Below are 24,308 nucleotides of genomic sequence, written 5' to 3' on the forward strand. Positions count from 1 at the left end.
GAACTTAGAGAGGGAACTTGAATTTTGTCATTTATTCAGTAACTCAGAGGCAAGATGAGATATGTCAGCACTAATGATTCCCCAGTCCGTTGTTTCAGCCACCAGGACACAGTGTTAGCTCGTCTTTAGGCCACAAGGGTTATCCACTAATTAGGCTTCCGACTGTGTGAGTTCCTACTCATTGTGCTCAGTACAGGAGCCCCAGATTCTTTGAGAATACTGGCATGTTTAAAATGGCAACCAACCCACTGCATTGTCATAGACTATAATAGACACACACAATCCTAGCATTTTCATTCATCCCAAATGAGAAGCATTGCGGTCTAGTGGCTAGAGCATGAGCCTGGGAGTCAGAAGCAACTGGTTTCGAATCCCAGCTCTGCCACTTGTCCCCTGTGTGATGTTGGGCAAATTACTTAACTTCTCTGTAGCTCAGTTTCTTCATCTGTAAAATGAGAATTAAGAATGTGAACCCATGTGGGACATGGACTGTGTCCAAGCTGAGTAGCCTATGTCTACCTCAGCACTTTGTACAGTATCTGCCACATAGTGAACACTTAAGATACCATTAAAAATATTTGATTTAGTTCTTTTTCGTCTCAAACTGCCTCCCCATATCACCTGGGATGAATGCACATTCTTTGACTTAAGGTTGACTAACACTGCTTTCTCTAGGACGGGCTGGAAAAACAGTTTAGGGGAATATTTTCGGTCTTGTTCAGCACCCGTTTTGCTCTAAACAGTGATCAGGATAGTCGGCTGTAACAGTTACTTTGATCTTTGTGGTTGACCATTCAGATAGGCAGTATTAAATGGTCTCATGGTAATATTTAGAGACAACTGTCTTTTCACATGAGTAGTATCCCATCTGTGGACCTCTAGTAGATTCAATTCACACTGGAAAGGGTTTGATAGAGTTGAATAATTCCAACTTTCCTGGGGATATATTGTTAAAAACTGTACTATTTTTCTAAACATTACAAAGGAGATTAAACCACAAGAGCCTAGCTGAAGAAATGGGGGACTTGGATACACTTTAGTAATTATTTAGGAGGGTTCAGTCTAGAATCAAGGGCTCAGTGCTGCAGCAGAGTGACTTAGACAATTTGGAAGGAATTCAAGGCGAGGGAAACCTCAAGGCCTAATACTCTGTATTTATATGCCAAGTTGGCTTAAGATTTGGGAAAGAGGCTTGGTACTGGAAAACTAGGCGGTGGACCTCTATGCCATATATACTCTCGCCGTCACCATATTATAAACAGCTGTCTTCCTCCTCAGAAGGAAGACATGTGATGACATGTACCAGGCTGCATAATGTCTTTAACTGTATGTAGAAGTTATTGGTTAAGGTAAGCTACTCCTTCTCTTTATCTCCCCAAGCAGCGTGGCTCAAAGGAAAGCGCATGGGCTTGGGAGTCAGAGGTCATGGGTTCGAATACCGGCTCTGCCACTTGTCAGCTGTGTGACTGTGGGCAAGTCACTTCACTTCTCTGTGCCTCAGTTCCCTCATCTGTAAAATGGGGATTAACTGCGAGCCTCACGTGGGACAATCTGATTCCCCTGTATCTACCCCAGTGCTTAGAACAGTGGTCTGCACATAGTAAGCGCTTAACAAATACCAACATTTTTAATTCCTCTTCCTCCTTCTACTTTCTCTGCCTCTTTCTCATCAGTGAATCCTTCTCCTTTTTCTTCTCCTCCTCCTTCACCCCTTTCACCCTCTCCTCCCCACCAAAAAAAACACACTTCCATGGGTGCCCAGGTTAGCCCAATAATAATAACAATTGTGTTACTGCTTAAATAGTTCATTCAATCGTATTTATTGAGCACTTACTGTGTGCAGAGCACTGTACTAAACACTTGGAAAGTACAATTTGACAACAAATACAGACAACCCCTACCCAACGGGTGGGCTCACATTCTAGATGGGGAGACTATGTGCCAGGCACTGTTCTAAACACTGGGGTAGATACAAGCTACTCAGGTTGGACACAGTCCATGTCTCATAGGGGGCTCAAAGATTTAAATCCCATTTTACAGATGGGGTAACTGAGATATAGAGAAATGCTTAGGTAGCCTTCAGTTATCCTTCTTTTTAGCTTCTGATTGCAAAGTACCATACATTTTGCATGCTTTAGGTGTTTCTCTAGACTGTAAGCTTGTTGCAGACAGGGAATGTGTCTGTTAAATTGTACCCTCCTAAGCGCTTAGTACAGTGCTCAGCACAAAGTAAGCATTCAATAGATACGATTAACTGACTGACTTGGATCCTCCATTCATTCATTCATTCATTCAATAGTATGTATTGAGTGCTTACTATGTGCAGAGCACTGTACTAAGCACTGGGAATGTACAATTCGGCAACAGATAGAGACAATCCCTGCCCAAAGATGGGCTCACAGCCTAAATGGGCGAGACAGCACAACAAAACAGAAAAAACTAAACAAGACAACATCATTAAGATAAATAGAATCAAGGAGATATACACCTCATTAACAAAATAAATAGAGTAATAAATAATATATACAAATGAGCACAGTGCTGAGGGGAGAAGGGGGAAGAGCAGAGGGTGGGGGGAGGGAAGAGGAGGGGGAGCAGAGGGAAAGGGAGGCTCAGTCTGGGAAGGCCTCCTGGAGGAGGTGAGCTCTCAGGGCTTTGAAGAGGGGGAGAGAGTTAATTTGGCAGATGTGAGGAGGGAGGGCATTCCAGGACAGTGGTAGGATGTGGGCTAGGGGTCGACAGTGGGACAGGCGTGAATGGGGGACAATGAAGAAGTGAGCAGCAGAGGAGTGGAGTGTATGGGGTGGACAGTAGAAAGAGAGAAGGGAGGTGAGGTAGGAGGGGGCAAGGTGATGGAGAGCTTTGAAGCCAAGAGTGAGGAGTGTTTGTTTCGTGTGAAGGTTTATAGGCAATCCCTGGAGGTTTTTGAGGAGGGGAGTGACATGCCCAGAGCGTTTCTGTAGGAAGATGATCTGGGCAGCGGAATGAAGAATAGACCGGAGTGGGGAGAGACAGGAGGAAGGGAGATCAGAGAGGAGGCTGACACGATAATCCAGTCGGGATATTAGGAGAGCTTGTACCAGCATAATAGCTGTTTGGATGGAGAGGAAAGGGTGGATCTTGGTGATATTGTGCAGGTGAGACCGGTGGGTGTTGGTGATGGATTGGGTGTGTGGGGTGAATGAGAGAGCACAGTCAAGGATGACACCAAGGTTGCGGGCCTGTGAGATGGGAAGGATGGTCGTGCTGTCCATAGTGACAGGGAAGTCAGGGAGAGGACGGAGTTTGGGAGGGAAGATAAGGAGCCCAGTTTTGGACATGTTGAGTTTTAGGTGGTGGGCAGACATCCAGGTGGAGATGTCCTGGAGGCAGAAGGAGGTACGAGTCTGGAGGGAGGAAGAGAAAGCAGGAGAGGAGATGTAAATTTGGGTGTCCTGTACTTTGGTCCCATTTCGGGGGAGCTCCCATTTGTTTTTCTTCTCTGGTGGTTTCCCTTCTTCCCTCTCCCTGGCAAGGTAAGTACAAGAAAAGCTTTAGGGAGTTCATGGGGCATTTTAGAAGTTGGTGAGATGTCTTCTTGAGTTCAGGTAGGGTAGAGATTTGAGATATCAACTGACAGGTGGGAGGGCACTCCCCTATAATAATAATGATGGTATCTGTTAAGTGTTTACTATGTGCCAGGCACTATACTAAGTGCTAGGATGGATAAAAGCAAATCAGATTGGACACAGTCCCTGTCCCATGTAAGGCTCACAGTCTCAATCCCAGTTTTACATATGAGATAACTGAAGCCCAGAGGAGTGAAGTGACTTGCCCAGGGTCACAAAGCAGATATGTGGCGGAGCCAGGATTAGAACCCATAACTTTCTGACTCCCAGGACCTTGCTGTATCCACTAAGCCATGCAGCTTCTCAGGCGGGGCCTGTAAGGAAAAAGCTTTAAATAGGAAGCAGCATGGTGTAGTAGATAGAGCCTAGGACGGGGAGCCAGAAGCTCATGGGTTCTAATTCCATCTCTGACATATCTGATGTGTGACGTTGGGAAAGTTACTTCACTTCTCTGTGCCTCAGTTACCTCATTTGTAAAGCGGGGGTTAGGACTGTGATGATGATGATGGTATTTGTTAAGTGCTTTCTATGTGCCAAGCACTGTTCTAAGCACTTGGGTAGACAAAAGCTAATCAGGTTGTCCCACGTGGGGCTCACAGACTTAATCCTCATTTTACAGATGATACGTAATAGCTGATACGTGGTGGAGCCGGGATTAGAACCCAGGATTAGATGACTCCCAAGCCCATGCTCTTTCCACTAAGCCAAGCCCTGTTGGACATGGACCATGTCCAACCTGATTGTCTTTTATCTACCCCAGCTTTTAGTATAGTACCTGGCACATAGTAAGTGCTTAACAAATATTGTTATTATTATTGTTAATAGTAATAAACAAATTTAAAATATAGTCCCCTGCACTAGTAGTGTAGTTTTTGAAAATCTAAATATATCCACTGGCACCAGAATCTTGGACCTTCTGTAACTGGGAAGTGTGACAGAGGCTGGCAACCATACTGTGATTTTCTGAACCTAGTTCAAGGTTGAGCTAATATGGCTTCAACAGAGGAATGTTTCATTCATCCAAGCTTTCAGACTCTTTCAAATCCTTGAGGATAAATCTAGGGACTATGCAGAACCTCAAACTTTGTTCACATTATTTCCGTTTTCTCTCAGCACATTGCCTTGGCAAAGCAGGATTGACTTTTTTTTTTTTTGGAGCAAGTTGCAGATAAAACAAATTCCATTTCTGTTTGTGGTCAGCCTTCTCAGCTTCAGTTTGAAGCCTGTAAATTAGGATCATGTTATGCGGAACGGGAAGAAAATCCTGCAGAATTAGAGTTTCCATTGAAAACTACAGCTTGTATCTGCTATGATCACTGGTAACAAGAGTGCTGTACTTACAGCTATTATAACGATATTATGCATTGGATGCATTGGTTGCATTTTCACCACCCTACTGTTTTGAAAATTCTATTTGTGCTGTGGGGATGGAACTAAAAGCAACTTGCTTGGGATCCAATCTAGAGATTTGCCTTCTCATCCAGTCTAGAGACTTGTGTTTTCAGTTAAACTTTGCCCTTCATTCCTATCCCGTCTGGATTGCTGTATCAGCCTCCTTGCTGACCTCCCATCCTCCTGCCTCTCCCAACTCAAGTCCATATTTCACTACGCTGCCCTGATCATCTTTCAACAGAAACGTTCAGGACATGTCACCCCGCCCCCAAAATCTCCAGTGGTTGCCTGTGAACCTCCATATCAAACAACAACTCCTCACTCTTGGCTTCAAAGCTCTCCTTCACCTTGTCCCTCCTACCTCACCTCACTTCTCTCCTTCTACAGCCCAGCTCGCACATTCCGCTACTCTGGTGCCGCTAACCTTCTCACTGTGCCTTGATCTCGCCTATCTCACCACCAACTCCTGGCCCAAGTCCTGCCTCTGGTCTGGAATGCCCTCACTCCTCAAAACTGCCAGACAATTACTCTCCCCTCCCTTTCAAAGCCTTATTGAAGGCACATCTCCTCCAAGAGGACTTCCCAGACCTAAGCTCCACTTTTCCTCATCTCCAACTCCCTTCTGCATCACCCTGACTTGGTCCTTTTGCTCTTCCCCCCCTCCCAGCCCCACAACACTTACGTCCATAGCTGTCATTTTATTTATTTGTATTGATGTCTATTTGTACTGATGTCTGTCTCCCCCCTGTAGACTCTGAGCTTGTTGTGGGGAGGGATTGTCACTCTTTATTGTTGTATTGTATTTTCCCAAGTGCTTAGTACAGTGCTCTGCACACATTAAGTGCTTAATAATAATAATGATGATGGTATTTGTTAAGCACTTACTTTGTGCCAAGCAGTGTTCTAAGCGCTGGGCTAGATACAAGGTAATCAGGTTGTCCCACATGGGACTCAGTCTTCATCTCCATTTTACGGATGAGGGAACTCGAGGCACAGAGAAGTTCAATGGCTTGCCCAAGGTCACACAGCAGACAAGTGACGGAGTCGGGATTAGAACCTACGACCTTTGACTCCCAAGCCTGGGCTCTTTCCGCTAAGCCACGCTGCTTCTCTAATGAATATGATTGAATGAATGAATGTTGCTCAGTTGCATCTGGGGTGAAAAAGGAAACATGTATCACAGGTAGATTTTCATGCTTTTTAAGCAGCTCTTCTGATTTCCCATCAATTTTAATCGATCCATAGCATTTATTAAGTGCTTACTCTGTGCACTGGAATGTTCTAAATCCTTGAGAGTGTACAATAGGGTAGGAGTAGAGCTCAGTGGTCTTGGGCTCCATCCTAGTCTGCTTCAACCTCTCCGCTGACTTTGACATTGCCAACCACCCCCTTCCCCTGAAAACATTAACTAACCTGGGCTTCACTGACACTCTCCTCTCCTGGTTCTCCTATTATATCTCTAGCCACTCATTTTCAGTCTCCTTTGTGGGCTTCTCCTCTGCCTTCCACCCCCTAACTGTTGGAGTCCCTCGTGGCTCAATTCTTGGACCCTTCTATTCTCCATCTTCTCCCACTTCCTTGGAGATCTCATTCGCTCCCATGACTTCAACTACCATTTCTCTGTGGATGATTCCCAAATCTACAACTTCAACCCTGATCGCTCTCCTTCTCTACAGTCTTGTATTTCCTCCTGCCATCAGGACATCTCTACTCGGATGTCCCGCCAACACCTCAAACGTAACATATCTAAAACAGATCTCCTCGTAGTCTTACCGATACCCTGTCCTCCTCTTGACTTTCCTGTCGTTATAGACAGCACCACCGCCTTTTCTGTCTCACAAGCCCCTAACCTTGTCATTACCCTCGACTCACCACTTTCAATCAGCCCACATAATCAGTCTGTCACCAAATCCTGTTGGTTCGGCCTTCACAACATTGTTCAAATCCACCCTTTCCTCTCCAACCAATTGACTGCCTTGTTAAGCCAAGCACTTATCCTATCTCACCTTTTTAAAAAAATAGTATTTGTTAATCACCCTCTATGTGTCAAGTACTTTTCTAAGTGGGGTGCCTAAAAATTAATCAGGTGGGACACAGTTTCTGTCCCACATGGGGCTCATAGTCAACTAGAAGGGGGGCAGGTATTTAATCCCCATTTTACAGCTAAGATAATTGAGGCATAGAGAAGTTAAGTGCCTTGCCCAAGGTTACAGAGCAAGACCAGCAGTGGAGCCAGGATTAGAACCCAAGTCTTCTGGTTCCCGACCAATGTTTTATCCACTAAGCCACGTGGCTTGATTACTGCATCAGCCTCCTTGTCGGCCTCCCTGCTTCCTGTCTCTCCCCACTCCAGTCCATACTTCACTTCTTTGCCCAGATCACTTTTCTACAGAACTGTTCAGTCCGTGTTTCCCCACTCGAGAACATCCAATGATTGCCCATCCACCTCATCCTGAAGTAGAAATTCCTTACTATCAATCCCTGAGTAGAGTTCTCTGCATACAATAAGTGATCAATAAATACAGTACCTTGATTGATTGATAGATTGAATAGAGTAGATAGCCCGGATTCCCTTTTAAGCACTTGATATTCATCCCATCCTCAGCCCCGCAGCACTAGCTTAGTACAGGGCTCTGCACACAGTGTTCTCCCAAGTGCTCAATAAATTCTGTTGATTGATTGCTACAGTCTACCTGAGGAAGAAGCCAGGTCATTCTTTCCACCAGGCCACACTGGATCTCCACACTGCTTAGGGAGCAGTGTGGCCTAATGGATAGAGCACAGGCCCGAGAATCAGAAGTATCTGAGTTCTAATCCCAGCTCCACCACTTGTCTGCTGTATGACCTTGAGCAAGTCACTTCACTTCTCTGTGCCTCAGTTACCTCATCTGTGAAATGGGGATTAAGACCCGAATGCTTTGTGGGACAGGGACTGTGTCTAACCTGATTAGCTTGTGCCACCCCGGTGTTTAGAACTGGGCTCGGCACATTGTAAGTGCTCAACAAATAGCATCATTATTACTATCTGTAGGCAATGTCAGAGGGGCCAAACCAATATGGTACCTTGAGGTAGCCCTGAGGATTCTGGTATGTTGGCACTGCCCATCCCAACTGATAGAAGGGGAAGGAAAATGCCCCCCCACTCTAACTGAATGACACCTTGGGATAACAAAATGAAAACAGGTTGTGGCCTACCTGATGGGATTGGCAGTGCAGAACTCAATCTTACAGATAGTTTGCCACCTATCCGTTAGCCTTAAAGGATGCTAGTTTGTGAATATGCGCACTACGACTGATAAGTATGTATGGTATCTGTTGAGTGCTTACTACATACCAGGCACTCTACTAAGTGCTGGGGTGGATACCGGCAAATTGTGTTGGACACAGTCCTTGTCCCACATGGGGCTAACAGTCTCAATCCCCATTTTTACAGATGAGATACTGAGGCACAGAGAAGTGAAGTGACTTGCCCAAGTTCACACAGCAAATGAGTGGCGGGATTAGAGCCCATGACCTTCTGACTCCCAGGCCCATGCTATATCCACTACGCCACGCTGCTTCTCAACTGATATTTCCTTGAATCTTTTTTCAGGCCTATAGTGGAACTTGCTTCTTCACCCAAGCTTCCATGGAACAATGACAATAAACCTTCCTCACCACCATTTTCCAGCAGTGTTTGCAGCTGTCTGCACGACTCAAGATATTCCAGAAGAAGAAGCAATTTTGGTGCTATGCACAGGGCAGAGAACTTCGCTAGATACAATACCATTCATCCCTCTCAAATGCTGTAACAGGAGAAACATCCTTTATGTGGTAAAGGTGGGAATAATTAATCACTTATGCTGGCTGGGAAAACTTCCCTTCCTTGTGTCCCTTTGTGCAACTGGGGGGAGGCACAAGATACACATTCGAGCTCTATCGTACCTTTCCAAGGGCTTGGTAAAGTGCTCAGCACACAGTATTTTTTCAAATGCTCAAAAAAACACTGTTTATTGCTATGTTCTCCCTTATTCATCTAATAAGTCCTGGCATCTCAAGTTATATAAAGTCATCAGCCAGCTCTAGCACTGATGATTTTATTTCTATAATATTAATAATAGTAACTGTGGTGTTTTGTTAAGTGCTTACTTTGTGCCAAGCACTGTTCTAAGCACTGGGGTAATAATAATAATGTTGCTATTTGTTAAGCACTTACTATGTGCAGAGCACTGTTCTAAGCACTGGGGTAGATACAGGGTAATTAGGTTGTCCCACGTGAGGCTCACAGATAATCCCCATTTTACAGATGAGGAAACTGAGGCCCAGAGAAGTTAAGTGACTTGCCCACAGTCACACAGCTAACAAATGGCAGAGCCGGGAATCGAACCCATGAACTCTGACTCCCAAGCCCGGGCTCATTCCACTGAGCCATGCTGCTTCTCTGGGTAGGTACAGGTAATCAGGTTGTCCTACGTGGGGCTCACAGCCTTATCCCCCATTTTACAGATGAGGTAACTGAAGCACAGAGAAGTTAAATGACTTTCCCAGGGCCACACAGCTGATAAGTGGAAGAGTCGTGATTAGAACCCACGACTTTTGACTCCCAAACCTGTGCTCTTTCGACTAAGCCACACTGCTTCTCATTTACTACTACTACGATTACTATTACTGCTTATACCGCTAAAGTTACTATTCACCTGGGGCTTTGATGCTATCCCCCCGGGAAAATATATAATCAATATATAATCATAGAAAATAATTAATAAAAGCAATATAATATAATCAAAATATAATCAATTGGCTTAATTTTATTAAATGTGCATGGACTTGGCTTAATCATTTATCAAGAAGTGTTACATAGTAACTTGTCTACAACAGGAGAGCTGATTTATAATTTCAAATAATAAAAAGGATCTCAGAAGATGCTTTCTGCTTCTAAATTCCCAGAGCACCCTCCAGTTGCAAACTTTATAAAAGGAGGATTGTTTGCTAGGTCTTTTTATAGCAGTTGCTGAATCTAGTTCACGGTGGGAGTGCAGACACGGGCTAGTTAGGCAACCTTAAATCGTAGAATGTGCATCCATCCCAGGAGATATGGGAAGCCCGTTTGAGATGAGAAGACCTGAATCCATATATTTTTTAAATTGCATTTTGCAAGCCATCAGTATGTATTCAGGCACTGTACTAAGTGCTGAGGTAGATCCAGGCTAATCAGGTTGAACACAGTCCATGTCCCACATGGGGTCACAGTCTTAATCAGAGAAGCAGCGAGACTCAGTGGAAAGAGCCCAGGCTTGGGAGTCAGAGGTCATGGGTTCGAATTCCGCCTCTGCCACCTGTCAGCTGTGTGACTGTGGACAAGTCACTTCACTTCTCTGTGCCTCAGTTATCTCATCTGCAAAATGGGGATGAAGACTGTGAGCCTCATGTGGGACGACCCGATTATCCTGTATCTACCCCAGCGCTTAGAACAGTGCTCTGCACCTAGTAAGTGCTTAACAAATACCAACATTATTATTAACATTATTATTAATCCCCATTTTACAGATGAAGAAACTGAGCCCTAGAGATGCGAAATGATTTGCCCAAGGTCACATAGCAGCCAAATGGCAGAGCTGAGATTAGAACCCATGTCTTTCTGACTCCCAGGCTCACGCTCTATCCATTAGGGCACGTTGCTCTCATAGATTAGACTATGAGCCCGTCTTTGGGCAGGGATTGTTTCTATCTGTTGCCTAACTGTACATTCCAAGCGCTTAGTACAGTGGTCTGCACATAGTAAGTGCTCAGTAAATACTATGGAATGAATTTCTCCTTGTTTTCATGTCTGAGTGTGTGCCTGAGTGACAGATGTGGGGGACGTGAGGCTGGTAAATCCATTCTGTCCCTCCACGCTCCCACTGGCTTTGTCGGAAACTCGGAACTGGCTTGAAAACGGCCCGGCCTCTAGTCTGGAAGTTCTCTGAGGGCAGGGAACGTGTCTACCAACTCTGTTCTACTGTATTCTCCCAAGCACTTAGTACTGTACTCCACACTCAGAAAGTGCTCAATAAATATGATTGATTGACCGGAACACTCAGGCCATCAGTGGAGAGGGAAGACAGAAGGAAAGAGGGCATCGGGGAAGGGAGGATGTGTATGTAAATCAGTCAATCAATGATATTTATTAAATATGGAAAAAGAAGAGCTGTTACTTGTTGGGAAGGCCAGAGTTTCTCACATCTCAGCTATGTTTCTTGAGGGCGGGGATCCTGCCTAATTTCTGCCTAATGAGAAGCAGCATGGCTTAATGGATAGAACATGGGCCTGGGAGTCAGAAGGTCACGGGTTCTAATAATGGCTCCGCCACTTGCCTGCTGTGTGACCTTGGGCAAGTCACTTCACTTCTCTGGATCTCAGTTCCCTCATCTATAAAATGGAGATTGAGACTGTGAGCCCCAAGAGAGATAGAGACTGTGTCCAACCCGCTCTTCACAGCCATTTTTTTCACAACAGTTCAGCATTGTGCAGGTCGGCTTCTGTCGAGCATGGGGTAATGGATAGAACGTGGGCCTGGAAGTCTGGAAGTCAGAAGGACCTGGGTTCTAATCCCAGCTCTGTCGCATATCTTCTATGTGAACCTGGGCAAGACTTGGGCCTCAGTTACCTCTTCTGTAAAATAGTAATAATGGTGGTATTTGTTAAGCGCATATAGTTAATAATGGTGTGGTATTTGTTAAGCGCTTAAGGTTGTCCCACGTGGGGCTCACAGTTTTAATCCCCATTTTACAGATGAGATAACTGAGGCACAGAAAAGTTAAATGACTTGCCCAAAGTCACACAGCTGGCAATTGGCGGAGCTGGGATTAGAACCCATGACGTCTGACTCCCAAGCCCGGGCTCTTTCCACTGAGCTACGCTGCTTCTCACGGCATTTTGCTTCTCAAAATGGGATTGAAGAATGTGAGCCCCATGTGGGAAGGGATTATGTCCAGCCTGCTTCGCTTGAATCTACCCAAGAGTTTAGACAGTGCTTGGCACATAGTAAGCACTTAACATATACCATAATTACTATTATTATTCTGTCGGTCTTCTGTTCCTGCGTAGACGGGTCTTGGGGCCTGTGCTGTCGGAGGAAGGATGTTGGTTCCCAGAACCTGCCAGACTAAGCACACAGTGAATAACGTTGATTTCTTGATTGATTGAGGCAGAGAGTCTTGGGGAAGTGGAACCTCCAGTGGTTACTGTCTGATCGTTAGAGTCATGACAACAAACCATTGCTCCGGGTCTTGGGGGAACACCACACTTAATGGATGTTGAGGATGATTTCATAATAGTCTTTATCGGAGTAACTTGAGCATAGAGAAGCAGCATGGCATAGTGGATAGAGCACGGGCCTGGCAGGCAGAAGGTCCTGGGTTTTAATCCTGGCTCTGCCACCTGTCTGCTGTGTAACCTTGGACAAGTCACTTCACTTCTCTGGGCCTCAGTTACCTCATCTGTAAATTGGGGATTGAGACTGTGAGCCCCGTGTGGGACGGGGACTATGTCCAACCTGATCTGCTCGTATCCATCCCAGTGCTTAGTACAGTACTTGGTACATAGTTAAGTGCTTAACAAATGTCATAGAACAAATAGAGAAGCAGCGTGGCTCAGTGGAAAGAGCCTGGGCTTGAGAGTCAGAGGTCATGGGTTCTAATCCAGGCTCCGCTGCTTGCCAGCTGTGTGTGTGACTTTGGGCAAGTCACTTAACTTCTCTGTGCCTCAGTTACCTCATCTGGAAAATGGGAATGAAAACTGTGAGCCCCACTTGGGGCAACCTGATCACCTTGTATCCCCCAAGTGCTCAGAACAGTGATTTGCACATAGAAAGCACTTAATAAATACCACCATTATTATTATGATGATTAAATACCATAATTATTATTATTATCTAAATTGTGAAGGTTCATGTGGGACAGGGACCATGTCGGATTCAGTTGTACCCACTCTAGCAGTTAGTACAGTGTTAGACACTTAGAAAACAGTTGCCAAGCTCTGTTACTAGAACATTTGAAAAATTTAACTAGAATTCCACTAGACTGTAAGCTCCTTGATAGTAAGGATCATGTTTTCATATTTGACATTATTATCATTATATTTATTAAGCGCTTACTCTGTTTCAAGCACTCTTCTAAACACTGGGGTAGATACTAGTTATGCAGGTTGGACAAAGTTCCTTTCCCACATGGGGCTCACAGTCTAAGTAGGAAGGAGTACGGGTATTGTTTTCCCATTTACCCTAGAGGAGACTGAGGCACAGAGAAGTTATGCGACTTGCCAGAGGTCACGCAGCAAGCAATTGGCAGAGCTGGGGTAAAAACCCAGGTCCTCTGACTACCAGGGCCATGATTTTTCAACTAGGCCATCCTGATTCTCATAAATGCTTAGTACAGAGCTCTGTGCAGAGTGTTGTTCAATCATTACTATTATGTGATTGACTGAGGATTTTTTAGGCATATTTAAGATTTCTTGCCCCAACTTCCCATTATGCTTTTCATGTCACCCCGTTTTGGCAGTGAGTGTAGAGACTATACAGTGAGCAACACATGATCAGAAGCAGCGTGGCTCGTTGGAAAGAGCACGGGCATGGGAGTCAGAGGTCGTGAGGTCTAATCCCGGCTCCACCACTTGCCAACTGTGTGACTTTGGGCAAGTCACCTAACTTCTCTGTGTCCCAGTTCCCTCGTCTATAAAATGGGGATTAAGGCTATGAGCCCCACGTGGGACAACCTATGTTGTATCTACCCCAGTGCTTAGAACAGTGTTTGGCACATAGTAAGCACTTAACAATACCTTCATTATTATATGATCACGTGTAGCCTAGCGCAAAGAGCATAGATGTCAGGAAACCAAGTTCTAATCCTTACTGGTCCTTTGTGAGACCTTGGGCAAATCACTTCATCTCTTGTAGCCTCAGTTTGTTCATATGAAAAATGGGGTTGAGATACATGCTGTTTCCACTTCTGAGACTGGATGCACCGTGTGAAACGGGACTGTGTCTAATCTGATTGATTAACTTATTAAAATTCATTACGTGGTATTTAGTAATAACATAGCATAGCCTAGTGGAAAGAGGTCAGGACCAGGAATCAGAGGAAGTGTGTTCTAGCCCTGACTCTGCCACTTGTCTGCTGTGTGACATTGGGCAGGTCACTTAACTGCTCTTCGTTTCAGTTTCCTCATAATAATAATAATAATGTTGGTATTTGTTAAGCGCTTACTATGTCCAGAGCACTGTTCTAAGCACTGGGGGAGACACAGGGGAATCAGGTTGTCCCACGTGGGGCTCACAGTCTTAATCCCCATTTTATAGATGAGGTAACTGAGGCACAGAGAAGTTAAGTGACTTGCCCACAGTCGCACAACTGACAAGTGGCAGAGCTGGGATTCGAACTCATGACCTCTGACTCAAAAGCCCCTGCTCTTTCCACTGAGCCACGCTGGTGATTCAATACCTGTTCACTCTGCCGCATAGGCTCTGATCCCTATGTGGGAAAGGGACTATGTCTAACCTGATTATCTTCTATCTACCCCAGTAAGTTAGTAAGTTAGTAAGTGCTTGGCACAGTAAGCACTTAATAAATGCCATCATATTAGTAGGCATTACTAGGATGGGCGAAAGGGAAGCCTTGACGGTGATGGTAATAATAATAATGATAATGCTGATAGTATTTATTAAGCGCTCACTATGTGCCAAGCACTGTCCAAAGCACTGGGTGGAGGCTTATCCAAGAATTACTATTTTCTGGGTCTCTCCCTACCCCCACAGTTCTCAAGTTTGGGGATTTTCTCTTTGTTCATCGGAATTACTACCTCTATTTTCTGTCTCAGAGCTAGGGCCAGGAATCTTGCTTCCTGATTTTTCTAATCTTTGAAAGCCACATAATTACCACTTTGAACATTGAAGGTTGGGTGTTTACAATATGAAATAGAGGAAGAGAGCTGACACATGGAAAAAACGTAATATTTCTCTCCCTTTCCCAGTTCAGTTCAGGTTGCATCTCTTTTAACCATAGAGGATTTTGGTCTGTTTAAGGCTCCACCCCTAGATCTGTGATTGACATAGTCTGGGCTTTGGGGAGTCATTTAACTTTTGCTTGATCCAGAGCACCCAGTTGTTCATATGACCCTCACCCTTCTTGACTGCATCCTGCGGAGAATTCACATTTGGACCCTGGACCCACCCCTTTAAAAAAAAAAATTAAATATGGTATTTGTTAAGCACTTACTATGTGCAAGGCACTGACTAAGCTCTTGAGATTAAACAAGATAATCAGGTTGGACAGATAATCAGGTTGGACACAGTTCATATCCCTCATGGGCCTCACAGAATTAAACTCAATTTTATAGGTTAGGTAATTGAGGCACAGAAAAGTGAAATGACTTGCCAAGGTCACACAGAAGACAACTGGCAGAGCCGGAATTAGAATCCAGGTCCTTCCGTGTCACCGGCCCATGCTCTATCTACTGCGCAATGCTGCTTCCCTTTACATTCAAACTCTGATGCTTCACTGATGGAGTCAGACAGGCATTCTACACTGTAAAGCCTACATGAGAATGAGTGGTGGTGGTATTCATTAAAGCCTTACCATGTTCCAAGGACTCTACTAAGTGCTGGGGTAGATACAGGGTGACTAGATCGGATACATTTCCTATCCCACATGGGGCTCATGGGGAAGGAGAATAGATTTTGTCTCTAATTTACAGATGAGAAAACCAAGTTACACAGAGGTTAAATGATTCTCCCAGGATCACACAGAAGGCCGAGTGGTGGACCTGGGTTTAGAACCCAGGTCTCCTGACAATGAATTAAGGTTTTGGGGATGTTGGCTTGTGAACACTGCTGAATTTGTGCTGTGAGTTTGCTGTCTCTCTCTCTATTCCTCCTTACTCTCTCCCCCCACCCCCTCTCTGGGTCTCTGTCTCTGCATCTTTATCTCTTTCTCTGCTGTCTTTCTGCCTAATTCATCCTGTCAGGGTGCTGGATACTATACCAAGCCCAATCTCTTTTCTGCCCTGCCTCTCCGCTGGATGAAAATTGAGCGGTGTTAAAGAATGCCAACTGGAGATGGTAGATGGGAATTGCACTGATCCCTTTTCATATCAGTGTGCACCTGGAGTTTCAGGATCCATGCCAGAAAGTCTAGAGACTGAGATCCAGAGCTGTCCCTTTAAAAACTGATGGTCAGCCCAGGACACTGCCCCTCAGGTAGCTCTTTCCATTTTCTCTCCTGCTGTCAGTCTCTGCTGTCTCCAATCTAATGAGAGAAATTGTAGCCAAAAAATAAACTTGATCGATGAAATGTGCCATAGGCCAGAAAAACGGTGCTTACCAATTGATTGAAAACCTCTGGGAGTAATTCATGGTTGTTAAGATACTTTAAAGCTCTTAGTTAGAAAGACACTAAAAGTGTACATTTTTCAGTGAGGAATTACTCCATTCTGTTTGTCTTGTCTTATTCTGTCGAGTCATAGACGACCCATAGCGATTCCAGGGACACATCTCTCCCAGAATGCCCCATCTGATTCTGCAATCATTCTGGTAATATATCCATAGAGTTTTCTCGGTAAAAATGCGGAAGTGGTTTACCATTGCCCTCTTCTGCACAGTTAACTTGAGTCTCTGCCCTCGACTCTCTCCCATGCAGCTGTTGCCCGGCACTGGTGAGTTTTTACCTGTACCAGATTGCCTTCAAGTTGCTAGCCACTGGCCAAGCTAGGAATGGAATGGACAGGCCTCTGCTTGACTCTCCCTTCCATAGCAGAGACAGGTAGAGGACTGGAAACTCACCAGGTGCAATCCTAAGAGGGGGCCATTCTGTTTACAGACACACATATCAGATCTCGACTGATTTTCCACTCTCAGACTGCTCTGGGCAGGCGGAAGCCTGTTTTGGCAGTGGGATTTGGCAGCTGAGATTAGCCATGTGAGTTGGAGAGAAGGATCTTGCCCGCACAGTAGTCTGTGGGAACCAGATACTGTCCGGCATCTAACAAACTCTCACATTCAGTAAAAATGATTCGTATGACTGAGTCACTGCTGAGCTGGGATGGATAGAACGGAGCCAAATTTGGGGGCTGGGGAAATTACGGGAATCAGGAAATGTGAGCATGGGAAGAGGTCAGGAAACATCAGATGTGCAAAAAAACACAGCAAGTAGCAGAACCAAGGGAAAAAGGATGCTTCAGTGGCAGAAACAAACTTCTAGATTGGCCAAGCTGACAGAAAAATGGAGTGAAGCATTCTCAGGGCTGAACTGAGCAATAAGCCTGTTGTGGGCGGGGATTGTCTCTATATGTTACTGAATTATACTTCCCAAGCGCTTAGTACAGTGCTCTGTACAAAGTAAATGCTCAGTAAATGTGATTGAATGAATAATAGTGATGTGTGTTAAGCGCTTACTATGGGCCATGGACCGTCCTAAGCACTGGGCTAAATACAATATAAGCGAAACAAACACAGCACCTATCCCACACGGGAGGAGAGAGAACAGATTTTGAATCCCCATTCTAAAGATGAGGAAAGAGAGGCCCAGAGCAGTTGTGACTTATCCAAGGCCACACAGCAGGGAATTGGCAGAGCCAGGATTGAAGGAGCATGGCCTAGTGGATAGAGCATGGGCCTGGGAGTTACAAGACCTGGGTTCTAATACTGGCTCTGCTATAAGTCTGCTATGTGACCTTGAGCAAATCACTTCACTTCTCTGTGCCTCAGTTACCTCATCTGCAAAATGGAGATTAAGACTGTGAGCTCCATGGGGAACATGGACTGTGTCCATCCTGATTGTCTTGTAACGATTCCAGTGCTTAATACAGGACTTGGCACACAGTAAGTGCTTAACAAATACCACAAAACAAACACACAAACAAACCAAAACCTACATTCCTTGATTCCACGTGGCTCAGTGGAAAGAGCCCGGGCTTGGGAGTCCGAGGTCATGGATTCCAATCCCGGCTCTGCCACTTGGCAGCTGTGTGACTGTGGGCAAGTCACTTCACTTCTCTGGGCCTCAGTGACCTCAGCTGTAAAAATGGGGATTAAGACTGTGAGCCCCACATGGGACATCCTGATTCCCCTGTGTCTACCCCAGTGCTTAGAACAGTGCTCGGCACATAGTAAGCACTTAACGAACACCAACATTAATTAATTAATTAACCCCATGTTCTTTCCACTAGGCCATTACGATTCCCTTACTGGGGAAAGGAAGAGAAGAATCTTGTTATTCACAGTAATCACTATCCTCTTGCTGTACCTCAATCAAACGGTCAGTCATGTTGATTGAGTCCCCATTGTGGGTAGAACATTTTTCCAAGTTCCAGGAAGATACAATACATGTGATCATTTCCCTGAAAAAGCTTAGACTGTAGCTGGGCAGAGAGACCATTTCAGGTAGATAATTGCCCTTCCCCATTTCAAAGCCTTACTGAAGCCACATCTCCTCCAAGAAACCTTCCCTGACTGAGCCCTCTTCTCTCACTCCCTTCTGCATCACCATGACTTGCTCCCTTCATTCATCCTCCCTTCCAGCCCCACAGCACACATGTATGTATCTGTAATTTATTTATATTAATGTCTGTCTCCCCCTCTAGACTGTGAGCTCGTTACTCTCCCAAGCGCTTAGTACAGTGTTTTGCACAAAGTAAGCACTCACAATAAATATGATTGAATGAATGGACGTGGATAGAAGGACAAGAGTGGCCGTATATATTAGTTAACAGTCAGTAGAATTTATTGAGCATTTACGTAATAATAATAATAATAATAATAATGTTGGTATTTGTTAAGCGCTTACTATGTGCAGAGCACTGTTCTAAGCGCTGGGGTAGACACAGGGGAATCAGGTTGTCCCGCGTGGGGCTCACAGTCTTAATCCCCATTTTTTACAGATGAGGGAACTGAGGCACAGAGAAGTTAAGTGACTTGCCCACAGTCACACAGCCGACAAGGGGCAGAGCTGGGATTTGAACTCATGAGCTCTGACTCCAAAGCCCATGCTCTTTCCACTGCGCCACGCTGCTTCTCCAATTTACAGAGTTATTATGTGCAGGGCACTGTACTGAGCACTTGGGAGAGTAAAGTACAACACATTCCCTACCTACAAGGATCTTAAGGTTTCAAGGGGGAGACAGACTACGTGCCTGATGTGCAGGGTACGTTTAAAGCACTCCATCACCTTGCCCACTCCTACTTCCCTGATTTCCTACTACAAACTACCCCTCACCCTTTGCTCTTCTAATACCATCCTACTTACTGTATCTCATTCATTCATTCATTCAATAGTATTTATTGAGCGCTTACTATGTGCAGAGCACTGTACTAAGCGCTTGGGATGAACAAGTCGGCAACAGATAGAGACAGTCCCTGCCGTTTGACGGGCTTACAGTCTAATCGGGGGAGACGGACAGACAAGAACAATGGCAATAAACAGCGTCAAGGGGAAGAACATCTCGTAAAAACAATGGCAACTAAATAGAATCAAGGCGATGTACAATTCATTAACAAAATAAATAGGGTAACGAAAATATCTCGATCTCCTCTATCTCGCCACTGACCTCTCATCCATGTCCTGCCTCTGGCCTTGGAACACCCTTCTCCTTTCATAACCGGCAGTCACTCTCCCTACCTTCAAAGCCTTATTGAATGCACATCTCCTCCAGGAGGCCTTACCCTATTAAACCCTCATTTCCTGTTCTATCACTCCCTCCTACATCACTCTTGCACTGGGATTTGCAACCCTTATTCACTCCTCCCTCAGCCCCACAGCACTCATGCACGTATCTGTGATTTATGTCTTTATATTAATGTCTCCCTCTCTAGACTGTAAGTTCGCTGTGGCCAGGGAACATGTCTAACTCTATTAAACTGTATTCCCCCAAGCTCTTAGTATGGTGCTCGGCATATAAGTCCTCGATAAATATGATGGATTTATACATACGGAAGTGTGACCAGTGGTTCTGATGACACGAGCTCATATTTGGTGCAGAAGGGCTGAGGCTTATATAAGCACCAATCACCAGTTTTCTCTGCCCTTCATTTATCCAAGAATGTTTGAAATTTCCAGTCATGAGGTGAGCGTCAAATTCTATGCGGCAGGATAGTTGGTTTCCTGGTCACAGCTGATCAAGGATGGTTTAGCCCTTGAGTTTGCCAACTGAACCTTGATTTCAGGTGTTCTGCCCTCTGTGCCTCTGAGACTGGCCCTTCTCTGAGCCAATAAGCGCAAGGTTTTAGAAATACAGTAATAAGAATACTAATAATGATGGTATTTGTTAAGCGCTATGTACCAAGTATTGTTCTAAGCACTGGGGAAGATACAAGGTAATCAGGTTGTCCCTTGTGGGGCTCATGGTCTTAATCCCCATTTTACAGATGAGGCCACTGAGGCATAGAGAAGTTAAGTGGCTTGCTCAAAGTCACACAGCTGACAAGTGGCGGAGCCGGAATTAGAACCCACAACCTCTGACTCTCAAGCCTGTGCTCTTTCTCCAGTAGCTTATGAGGGCACAGATGGAAAACTTCCCTTGGCAATTCCAGGCCAGTGGGGAGAGGGAGATGAGTAGGCATGTGTGTGTGTGTGTGTGTGTGTGAGTGAGTGTTATTTGTTAAGCACTTTGTATAGGCCAAGCACTGTGCTAAGCACTGGCAGATATGTTATAAACCTATCGACACAGTCCCTGTCTTACTTGTGGCTAACAATCTAAGAGGGAGGGTGAAAAGTTATTGAATCCTTGAGGCCAGGATAAGTTAAATTTGGTTCGCCAAGGATCACCCAGTTGGCAAGCTGCGATTAGAACTCCACGTTCATTACAATTCTTAGTGGAAAGAGCCCGGGCTTGGGAGTCAGAGGTCGTGGGTTCTAATGCCAGCTCTGCCACTTCTCAGCTGTGTGACTTTGGGCAAGTCACTTAACTTCTCTGCGTCACAGTAAACTCATCTGTACAATAGGGATGAAGACTGTGAGCCCCATGTGGGATAACCTGATTACCTTGTATCTACCCCAACGCTTAGAACAGAGCTTGGCACATAGTAAGCACTTAACAAATACCAACATCATTATTATTATTATTAATTGGCTAAGCTGCCATGATAAGACACGTGGAACTGAGAGCACAACCTTGCCTAAGGCACAGTCTTGGTTTACCGAGATCAAAACCTTAATCCCTCTTAATCCCTCCTGGTTTTTCTCTCCCTTCAGAATTCACGTGTCCGGATTGCAGCCAAGACTTCCGGCGTGAGCAGATCTGCCTCTCCCACATTTGCTTCTTTCATACCCAAGAGAAAAGTCCCTTCCCACATTGGAACCTTTGGACCAGAGGGTCCTGAAGAGTGGGTCTCTAGAGAAGGCCACAGACTTTCACAGCTCCATGAAGGAGCTGGAGGCCTCAATGGCCGCTGGGGTGGATGACACTCACAGCCCCTTAGTTGACAAGAGAATGAGAACCGAGGAAGTTGAGGGCAAGAAGAGCAGGAAAGCGGTGTTGCTGGGGAAAACGAATAGGTTGAGCAAGGAACTTCCCTACCCTCCCAGTGACAGGGAAGATGGCGGAACTGAGCACGCCCTGTCAATGACTGTGGGAAGATTCACCTTGGGAAAGCAGCTGGCCAAAAAGGAGCCCTGGGAGCAGACGTCGAGCGCTTTCTCAGAGGTCAGGAGACTGAAGGAGAAGTTATGGAATGAAAAGTTCAGGGAAGGTGAACCAGAGGGCATCCCAGGTCAACTAAACAAAGAACAGCATCCCAAGGACTCCATCTTGAATATATCAGGGAGTGCTTTCTCCTTTGTGTGTCCCAACAGAGCCAGGGGGGAGCAGAAAAGTGCCTTCAGCAAACCAACCAAGTGTCTAGTGGAGAGAACAGCACTCACCTCCGCTCTCCCAGCAAATGAGGCGGTTGAAGCCCTGGGAGATCTGTCGGGATTCATCAACACCATGGAGATCATGTGTTGTGGCAATCTCTTGAATTCCAGATTTTTTGTCGGCAATTTGTGTGGCCCGCAAATGCTGCAGACCAATCCCTCTCAGAATAGTGCTTTCCCATATCCCTCCGAACAATGGCCCAAACCCAACATGGGCCCAATACACTCATCGCCCTCCCCCTCCCCGTCCCCCTCTCCCTCTTCCTCCTCTTCCTTGACCTTGCTCCCTCCCACCTTCACAGCCTTTGGTGTGGCGGCCCAGAACTGGTGTGCAAAATGCAACCTCTCCTTCCGGATGACCTCCGACTTGGTTTTCCACATGCGATCCCACCATAAGAAGGAACATTCATCCCCCGAGTCTCAATCCAAGAGGAAAAGAGAAGAGAAATTGGCTTGTCCAATTTGCCATGAGTATTTCCGTGAGCGTCACCACTTGTCCCGGCACATGACTTCTCACAATTAAAGACACGACCGCAAGCAGAAGAGGGACGTTGCTTAATTTATTTTCTTTTGGGAAGCAGATATTTACCCTAATTAACAGTGGTATTCCCTCCTGAAAAGATAGTTTACAGGAGAACCAACAGGCTATGATTTAGAAAGTCTAATCCAGTTCTTGTTTTATTTTTCAGGAAATAAAACAGTGGGATCAAATGACAGGCAGTTGGTAATTGTGGGTCACTGGGCTTCTCCAGGTTGTTTTATAAGAAGTAGTGAGAGTATCTATGTACATCCAATTCCCAGACTTAATACCTTCCTGAGAAGTAGGGATCTCCAAACTCTGCCACCAGGAAAATTGTGGGTTTTTTTCCCATTTTCTTCTTCATTTCCTCTTCTCTGCAAGAAGCAGTATCATTGTTCTTGATTCTTTCTGAGCATGTGAAAGGAAGCAACAAAACTTCACAAATCCCTTCCAAATGGACCAGATTAGTCATGTCACTGATTGTAAGGTATTTGAGGGCAGGGGCTGTGTCTACCTGTTCTAGTGAATTATCCCAAAGCCTTAGTACAGTGCTCTGCACAGAGTAAGTACACAGTAAATACAGCTGATTGATTGTTCAGGCATTTACAATGAGCAAGGCTCCTGGACATTGATTCAGATATGACCCCTGCATCACAGAGAATGAAGCTTAGAAAGGATGGTGGAGGCCACACATGTGGAAAGAAATAATGGGGTAAATCCAGCGAGAATAATAACAACGATAAAGATAATAATAATGCTATCTGTTAAGCACTTACTATGTGCCAAGCACTGTTCTAAGCATTGGGGGGCGATACAAGGTTATCAGGTTGTCCCAGATGGGGCTCACAGTCTTAATCCCCATTTTACAGATGAGGTAACTGAGGCACAGTGACTTGCTCAAAGTCACACAGCTGACAAGAACAATAATGGACAACAGTAGCAATAAGGAGAACGATCAATTCATTCATTCGGTTATATTTATCGAGTGCTTACCATGCAAAGCACTGTGCTAAGAGCTTGGGAGAGTACAACATAATAAACAGATGCCTTCCCTGCCAACGACAAGTGGTATATATCGAGCACTTGCTGAGTACAAAGAACTATACTAAGAGCTGGAAGGGCACAGGACCATAGAGTTGGTAGACATGAACCTTACAAAGAAGCAGTTTACAGTTTACGGGAGGAGAAAAGCATTCAAATAAATTACAGATGGGAGAATGGCATATGTAAATACTATGGGATTGTGAGTGGAGTGAAAAACAAGAGCTTAAAGGGTTCGGATACAAGTACTTAAGCAAGACAGAGAGGGGGCTGAATAGGAGAAATGAGAGGTTTCTCAGAGAATGACTCTTGGAGGAGATGAGATTTTAGAAGGGTTTTGAAGATGGGGAGAGTGGTGGTCTGTAATGGAGGGAGTTCCAGGCTAATGGGAGAAGGTAGGTAAGGGTTGGCGGTCAGATAAATAAGTTTGAGGTACACTGAGTAGGTTCACATAGGAAGAGTGAAGTGTGAGGGTTGGGTTGAAGTAGATCAGAGAGGGAAGGTAGAAGGGAACAAGGTGATTGAGTGCCTTTAAGCTGATGGTAAGACCTTTCTGTTTAATGTGGAGGTGGATGAGCAATCGTTGGTTTCTGAGGAGTATGAAGTGATGGACGGAAGGATTTTTTTTTTAATGATCTGGGTAGCGGAGTGAAGAAAAGACTGGAAAGAATTCCTTTGAGGTCAGCAAGGAGGCTGATGCACTAGTCAATACAGAATATAAGTGTTTGGCTCAGCGGGGTAGCAGTTTGGATGGAGAGGAGAGGTTGGATTTTAGCAATGTTGTGAAGGTGGAAGTGACAAGATTTGGTGACAGATTGAATAGGCGGGTTGAACGAGAGAGTTGGGTCAAAGAAAATGCTGTGTCCCACCTGATTATCTTGCGACTACCCC

At 45.1% G+C, this 24,308-nt stretch overlaps 1 protein-coding gene across 1 annotated transcript in view; it reads left to right on the forward strand.

The window, feature by feature from the left end:
- The window catches only part of ZNF488 (zinc finger protein 488), a 34,579-nt gene extending 12,180 nt beyond the window's left edge, over positions 1 to 22,399 (forward strand). The window contains exons 2-3 of the mRNA XM_029060856.2: positions 8,593 to 8,819; positions 21,197 to 22,399. Of these exons, the coding sequence (XP_028916689.1) occupies positions 21,366 to 22,379 (1,014 nt within the window). The 5' untranslated portion in view covers positions 8,593 to 8,819; positions 21,197 to 21,365 and the 3' untranslated portion in view covers positions 22,380 to 22,399. The remainder of the gene's footprint in view (positions 1 to 8,592; positions 8,820 to 21,196) is intronic.
- The last annotated feature ends 1,909 nt before the right edge of the window (positions 22,400 to 24,308 follow it).

The sequence above is a fragment of the Ornithorhynchus anatinus genome, chromosome 3 (genome assembly GCF_004115215.2).
Source record: "Ornithorhynchus anatinus isolate Pmale09 chromosome 3, mOrnAna1.pri.v4, whole genome shotgun sequence".
Lineage (NCBI taxonomy): Eukaryota > Metazoa > Chordata > Mammalia > Monotremata > Ornithorhynchidae > Ornithorhynchus > Ornithorhynchus anatinus.